We start from the raw sequence: 7,537 nt of genomic DNA, 5'->3' as shown, positions 1-7,537 counted from the left end.
CCATCCTAGAACCGTAAAGGCTCTGATACCAAAATGAAACGACCGACCCTTTTTTTTCTTTTTAATAATAAATACAACATATAATTAAGCATCCCATACTACTTAATTGAACCACCCAAACCACCATTTCCTCATTAAACCAATAACAACCAATATGCACAGCGGAAACATACCAATAATACAGAAAAGATACATCATCAATACAATAACATTCCTATCCAATCTATCCGGCAACCTAACACAACTCTAACCAAGGTTCCAACATAAATAGTATAACCAACACCACACAAACGAGACCCTAGATCATCCTCCTCCTCATCGCCATGATTCCACGCTACACAATTTGCCTTTACCTGCACCACAAACACAAATTGAGATGCATGAGTATTTGATAAACACTCAGTGAGGCAATCCTCCCATCTACTGGGCTATACACACAAGCAATAAGATCTCTACATGCCACAAACAACAATCAATAAAACAAACCAGGCAATATACATAGCATGCAACATTCATCGTAACTGAACAAGGGGTGTCGACCGACACCAGATGGTGTCGATCGACATTGACTATCTGGTGTCGACCGACACCAAACTGGTGTCGACCGACACCAAACTGGTGTCGACCGACACCAAACTGGTGTCGACCGACACCAAACTGGTGTCGACCGACACCCTGCCCGACACTCCCGAAAACCCTAGTTTGTGTCGACCGACACCTCCACATGGCATCGATCGACACTCGCCAAAGTCCCGAGCCGTCCTCGCGTTGGTGTCGACCGACACCCCAACTGGTGTCGACCGACACCGATGCCGAGCAGCGATTTCCCTCGATCAGAAACTCCGAATCTCGCCTCCAATCTTCTCCAATCCGCTCCTTGCACTCTCAGAAGCCAAACCCAGCCACAACAGCGACGAAAATACCATAGGGAACTCAAAGAAACAACCACATAAGCACCAAATCACATAGAATCTAGAGATCTTAGCTTAGATAAGCCATGGTCATGCACTCACCTCTTTCAAGAAGATTCTGACCAACAAGGACGAATTCCCTCACTCCTAGCAAGCTTCTAATACCTTCCCAGCCTTAGATCTCCCAAGAACAGCAAGGAATCTCTCAATCTCTTCCCAAAAGCTCAAGAACACTCTCTCTTTGTGTTTTCTCTCAAAAACGGCGAATAAGACAAAACAACACGACCCTAGGTCGTTTTCTTCCTTTAAAACTCGATTTAGGGATTCCCTAAACCAACCACGCAAACCGGACAATTAAAATTGAACCGACCAAACCGACCACAATTGGTGTCGATCGATGCCTCACTAGGAGGTGTCGATCGACACCCTTACCAAAATACCAAAATTTGGTTTGCGGGTGTTACACAAACATCTATTCTGAATGATAAGCATTATAATAATATTTGATATGTTTTTCACTCTAGGATTCAAAGATACATGGATCTTTTGAAAGGAGTTTGGTCCAACGCTTCAAACCGTTTTTTAACGAAGGGAATTGGTTGATCTTATCTAATTTTGATATAACACCCGTTGTTGGAACTTTTAGGCCTACTACCCATCAATTCAAAATACTCTCAAGTGGCATGACTTCAGCGCAGCTGATACCCTCTTTGAATGAAAAAGATTATTTTTCATTCGTAACTTTCATAGATGTCCTTTCTGGCTCTATAAATCCGAATATGTGTATTGGTAAGTAGTGTATCAATTATTTTAGTTGTCATACATATTTTTAATTCTATATTTCAAAGTGATTAGTTAGTAATTATTCTCATTTAGATTTAATTGGACGTCTCGTGCGTGTGGAAAGATCTGAATACATTTTTGCTAACAACGTGCACACCGGCCTTTTTTTTGAACTTGAAAACAAAGAGTAAGATTTCTTAATTATTTATACAAACAATATTTTAGTCTTTCGTATTCTTATTATTTTTTACTAATTTCCTGTTCTTATTAAAGTGGTATACGTTTGAGATGTCATCTGAGAAGAGGGTATTTGGAGTATTTTTACGATAAACTCCGTCAAATTGATGAAGGCATCATTATATGCATAGTCAGATTCGGTCAAATTAATAATGTTCAAGGTGAGTGTATAAATTAAACTATTATGGTAACTTTGTGAGAGTAAATACTAATGTTATGTTATGTTTTCAGGTCGTACAATGATTACTTCCGCATGCACCTGTACACAGATTCTATTCAACTATCCATATCTTGAAGTTTTGAATATGCAAACTCACTTTGAAGGTTCTGCAGATTAGTTTATGGTTTTACTTTATGATTTTATGTTTTTTGGTTTCTTCTTTTATTTATGAATTTTGGTTTTGAATTATTATAGTTAATTTAGATATGAGTACACTTCTTGGAACTACAATGCTTACTACACATAAATTCATAATTCTATCCAACATCATTACTTTATAACTTTATCATCTTTCATAGGTGTCCTTTCGTGCTCTATAGATTTGGATATGTGTCATTATATCAGATTTAAGTTTCTGATCAAAAGATATTTATTTTGATTTTTAGATTTGATATGTTGAAAGCTTTATTTACGTCCAACATCAACTTTATTTTGATATTGAAAGAGAAGAGTGAGATTTGTATACAATACAAAAAAAAATACTGTTTACTTATTAAATTAATAATGTAATTTATCTTAATGTTCAATTGAAATTGAAGATGGCATTGTTATGTGCGTTGTCATTATCACCATGATTATATTCAACTATCCATACTTATGAGATTCAAAAATGTAAAACCGTATGAACGTTTATATTACATAAAATTATTAATCTTTCAAGATTAGTTTATGGTTTTATGTTATGTCTTAGTTTTATATTTATATTTGCGAAATCACCTAACTAATATTCTTAATAGAACTTTAATTCTACATTCGATGTATCTATTTTTATGTATTTTCAATGCTTTACTTAATAGATGTGACTGGAAACAACGATTCGAGTCGAAACTTTCAATGCACCCTTTAAACACACCCTAAAATTTTTAAAGACGAAATATATAACATAAAACAGAAATATTACATTTACAACTTCCTCATCTTTTACCCTTTTCACAAAATTATCTCTTTGCCATCTCTCTTCAATTTTTTCAAAAAAAATGGCAAATTTTGTGTTTCTTAAGAAGTTGAATCCTTCGACCATGCAGTGGATGATTTGTGCCAAGGTGTTTCGTTCGTGGAAAGTTAAAAATTGTTCCAATGATGTTTCGAAAGAACTAATCTTGGTTGACGAAGAGGTATTGTTTACTGTTTTTAAAAAAATCTTATAATAGTTACATGTCCAAATATTATATGCGTTGTCAAAACGGATTGGCATAAAATCATGATGTATTCAAAATTTTAATTAGACTTACACTGTGAATTAGGGATCTTTTGCACATGCTACGACTCCGGCAGCACTCAATGGGCTTCCGTCTTTTGTAATGACCGAGAATCAAAGTTATGTTATAGAGTGGTTCGAAGTCGAGGAGGATAAAGAGCAGATCCAGAAAACTAATCTTGGTTATCGGATTCTTTTCACGGACAAGACTATCATACGTCTTGCAAGCGTCCCTATACTTTGCAAACCGTTTACTAACTTTGGTTTTAAACGTATTTATGATAATGAGTTTCATGGACATTGGCCTTACTGTAAGTTTTAGTTTAGAATGTATTGTTTAAGTTAACTTTAAAATTATGATTCTTATAATACATTTTTGTGATTTATTATGCAGTTAATTTGATCGGATGCATCACTAATATGGGGGAAATCAAGAGTTTTAAACAAGAAGACATTAGTGATCGTCGGAGTCTGATGGACCGCTACATTAGGTTCAGAATCATGTCAATTGAGTAAGTAAAAATATCATTGCATGCACGAGTAACTTTAATATAGAAGAGTCTTTGGAAATTGAATGCAAGATTGTTTTAAAAAATTTATATGTACTTGGCATAATGCGTTGAATCACCTTTTATTTTTGTCCTAGGGGATATGTACTTGACTGCTTTGCAACAGGATGTTATGCAAATCATATGTTCAAACGGTTCAAGGTGGGTAACGGGAAGAGGATTTGTCTGTTCAAAATGTGGAAAGGAATCAAATGTGGAGGTAATGACATTTGTGAATATATTGTCCGTTTAAACTTAAAGTTGTTAATTGTGATTGAGAAATTATTAACGATTTATATTCGTTTAACTATAATTGGTAACGTTAGATGATAATGTTCTCCTAACCAACGGTGATGGATGTTCGGACATAATTGAGGATCCAAAGGGTGCAGAATTTTCAGAGTACATGTACATGTAAGTTAAATTCTATCGATCGTTTTCAATTTTTTTTTTAAAACAATAGCATGTGCACATATATAAAGTTATATTTGAATTTTGAATAATGTTTAGTTACAATTTCATTGAACATGGAGAGTCAAGGATTCAGGATTTGAATGATACCGACATTCGTTTCGTTATGGACTTGAGGTGAATAAGAAATATAACTTATCAATTTAAGAATCTAATTGATGAATAGAACTGATTATAACTTGAATAGAACTGATTGTAACTTTTTATTGTCTATAGTGACACACTCGGATCCTTTATTCATCCTGCTGCTGAGGACTCTTTTGACAAGCATCGAATCCCCGTTTGATTACTCTGTTCTATTTAATGTTATTTTCTTTTGCACGAAGACATGTTTTAGTATTTTTTTTGGGATCAAAAGACATGAACTTAAATATTAGTTTTAATTTTACTTAAGATATATGTCTAATTAACAGTTGTTATTTTATGGTTTCAGTCGTTATTTTATTGTTTTATGTTTTTGTTTTATTTTAAAAAGACATGTTGTTGTTATTTGAATGTTGATTGCAAATGTTTATGCATTAACTCAATGCATTAAACTAATAAAGTTCAACATCCAAGCAGAAGATTCCAAACATATTGCCTCGATATAAACATCATATTTTCAACACACCAATTATAGAAATCTTGAAAACCAACAAAATATTGTTCATTCTTATCAATCAGTAACACATGCAGCTTTCCCTGTATAATACACAAGACTTAATTCAAGCCACAGAAATTTAAAAATATAATACTATCGGCTTCTTTTGTTTTTGAATAAATATATGAAATATGAAAATTTCTTAACCATTTCCTTTCCTTTCTCTGTTGTATCTCTAATTCTTCAAAAGAAACAATGGTCGTATACGTAAGAGATTTGAATCCTACAGTACGTAATCCGAGTGTTGCTGTCAAAATACTTAGAAAATGGCTTCCGGATTTAAATAATGGGCAACGTTTTTATGAATGTTTAATTCTGGTAGACGAGAAGGTATATTTCTAACTCTTTTCATATATAACAATAATTAAATTATGACATGTAATAGTGTTAAATTTAATTTTAGGGAGCAAGGATTGATGCCAAAATAGAAGTTGCTCTATATATAAAAAAGTTTCTTGGTAAGATCAAGGAAGGAGACTGGTACGTGCTATCAGATGTTAGAGTAATTAAAGGCCAACAATCACTTAGAAACTCTAACCATCCGTTTCAAATCAAGTTCATGAACCAAACAGACATGGTTCCAATACCTCCAAGAAGCAGTGACAATTTCTACCGTCTTATTGATTCATCAATGATGCATAATTTTTCACCATAAGAGAAGAACTCTTGTGTTGGTAAGTTCTTATATGCAAGTAATCTTTTATAAGTCTTGTAACGCCCGCAAACCAATTTGTGTATTTTTGGTGTGGGTGTCGATCGACACCCTTGGTGGCATCGATCGACACCATGTTTTTCTGGTTTGGTCGGGTTTGATTTAATTGCCGAATTGGTTCGGTTTGGTTTGATTTAAAACCCTAATCGTGTGTTAAGTGTCTGGGACGAAAGAAGGGTTTCAGAAAGTCTCATTTGTCGCCGTTGAGTGAAAAGAAAGAGAGAAAAGAGAGGAAAACGTTTCTGGGATTTTCTGGGCTTGTTCTTGGAGTTTTTGGAGAGATCTGAAGCTGTAGGAGGGTTATCTGTTGCTGGAAACGAAGGGGGAGCTTCTGGAGGTGTTGTTTTCCACGTTTCTCAATCCAATCTTCCTGTTCTTGAGGTGAGTGCTTGACCATGGTTGATCTAAGCATGAGATCTCTCTTGTTTTGTGTGTTTCTTTGCTGTTTGTGTTGTTTTGTTGCTTGGGTTCGTTGCTTTTGTGATTCCCAGTGATTTCCGAGTCGTTTGGTTGAGTTTGAGATGGATTCGAGATGATTTGGGAGGAGAGTTCGACTTTCGGATTCGCGCAGATCGTGATTGCAGAGGAGGCATCGATCGACACTCAAGAGCATCGGTCGACACCATTTTGAGGGGCATCGGTCGACACTGTTTGGCATCGGTCGACACCTTTGTTGTAGCATCGATCGACATCGTTTGGCATCGGTCGACACTAGTCTTATCCGAGACTTGTTTTCCTGGTTCGATGTATTGTTGTGTGTTGTTTGTTTTGCTTAAACTTGAGGGTCTCATTTGCTTGTGTGTATAACCTAGTAGATAGGAGGATGGCCTCACTAAGTATTTATGATAATACTTACGCATCTCAATTGTTGTTTGTGGTGTGCAGGTAAAGGAAAAGTGTGATCGTGGAATCAAAGGCGATGAGGGGGAGGATGTTCTAGAGGCTTGATTGATTGTGTTCTAGCTGTTGTTAGGTTGCTAGATTAAGTCAGTGGAACATTGTAGGATGTTAGCTTTTGGTTATTTCTTTATTTGGATTATGTTGCTATTGAGTATTGGGTTATTAAAGTTGGAATTCTATTGGATTGAATGGAAACTGTTTTATTTGGTTATCCGTGGTTATTGGTTGATGTTAGGATGTTAGTGGGTATGGGACCACTAGTAAATTAAGGTATTAAAGAAAAAAAAACGGAAAGGGTTGTTTCATTTTGGTATCAGAGCCCTTACGGTTCTAGGTCTAGGGTTCATTGTGCTTTTGCTGTTGATGTTTAGGATTACATGCTATAATTGATTGTGTGATTGGCAATTGTGTGTGGCATGAAGTCCTAGAACATCCTCTTCGAGCCTGATTGTGATTCCACGGTAAGTTGTGTTTTTGTGTATTAGAATTATTGTTTGCTTAGCCTTCTGTTCTTGGATGATACAGATGGTTAGAGGAGAGGATGCTGTTGGTCGCGGTCGTGGTCGTGGTCGTGGGCGTGGTCGTGGTCGTGGTCGGGGACGAGGTCAGGTTCCTGAGGCCAGTGTGAGTGTGACCCAGAGCATGGCCAGCGAGGAGGTGGCGGAGTCACAGGTTCATCCTAGTGTGTCTGGAGACCAGGCTGGTTTGGGTGACGGCAGGGCGGATGGGCCCGGTGTCGGTCACGGTGTTGCCCCGGGTGTGAGGGTTGCAGCTGTGGGTGCTCCGGGCAGGGAGGATGTCTTGATGGACTTGCTAGCTCAGGTAGCTCAGGCTTTGCAGCGACTTCCAGCAGTTAAGCCGCCAGTGGTTGGTGGGCAGGATCCAGTAGTGCCGCCAGTGGTTGGTGGGCAGGATCC

General features: G+C 36.8%; 1 protein-coding gene across 1 annotated transcript; it reads left to right on the top strand.

The window, feature by feature from the left end:
- Positions 1–3,128: 3,128 nt before the first annotated feature.
- Positions 3,129–4,654, top strand: LOC147930509 (uncharacterized). Its single transcript, XM_087476902.1, has 7 exons — positions 3,129–3,266; positions 3,396–3,660; positions 3,744–3,861; positions 3,996–4,117; positions 4,224–4,311; positions 4,408–4,485; positions 4,585–4,654. Exons 1-7 carry the CDS (start codon positions 3,129–3,131, stop codon positions 4,652–4,654), a joined length of 879 nt encoding a protein of 292 aa, XP_087333028.1.
- The last annotated feature ends 2,883 nt before the right edge of the window (positions 4,655–7,537 follow it).

This window comes from Camelina sativa, chromosome 12, assembly GCF_030686135.1.
Source record: "Camelina sativa cultivar CO46 ecotype springtype chromosome 12, ASM3068613v1".
Classification (NCBI taxonomy): Eukaryota; Viridiplantae; Streptophyta; class Magnoliopsida; order Brassicales; family Brassicaceae; genus Camelina; species Camelina sativa.
Note: the sequence above shows the minus strand (reverse complement) of the source record. Positions and strands in the feature narration are given on the sequence as shown.

Coding starts and splice junctions, on each gene's coding strand:
- LOC147930509 (XM_087476902.1), top strand. CDS start 3,129: ATGGCAAATTTTGTGTTTCTTAAGAAGTTGAATCCTTCGACCATGCAG. Junction 3,661..3,743: donor TCATGGACATTGGCCTTACT/GTAAGTTTTAGT, acceptor TTTATTATGCAG/TTAATTTGATCGGATGCATC. Junction 3,862..3,995: donor TTCAGAATCATGTCAATTGA/GTAAGTAAAAAT, acceptor TTTTTGTCCTAG/GGGATATGTACTTGACTGCT.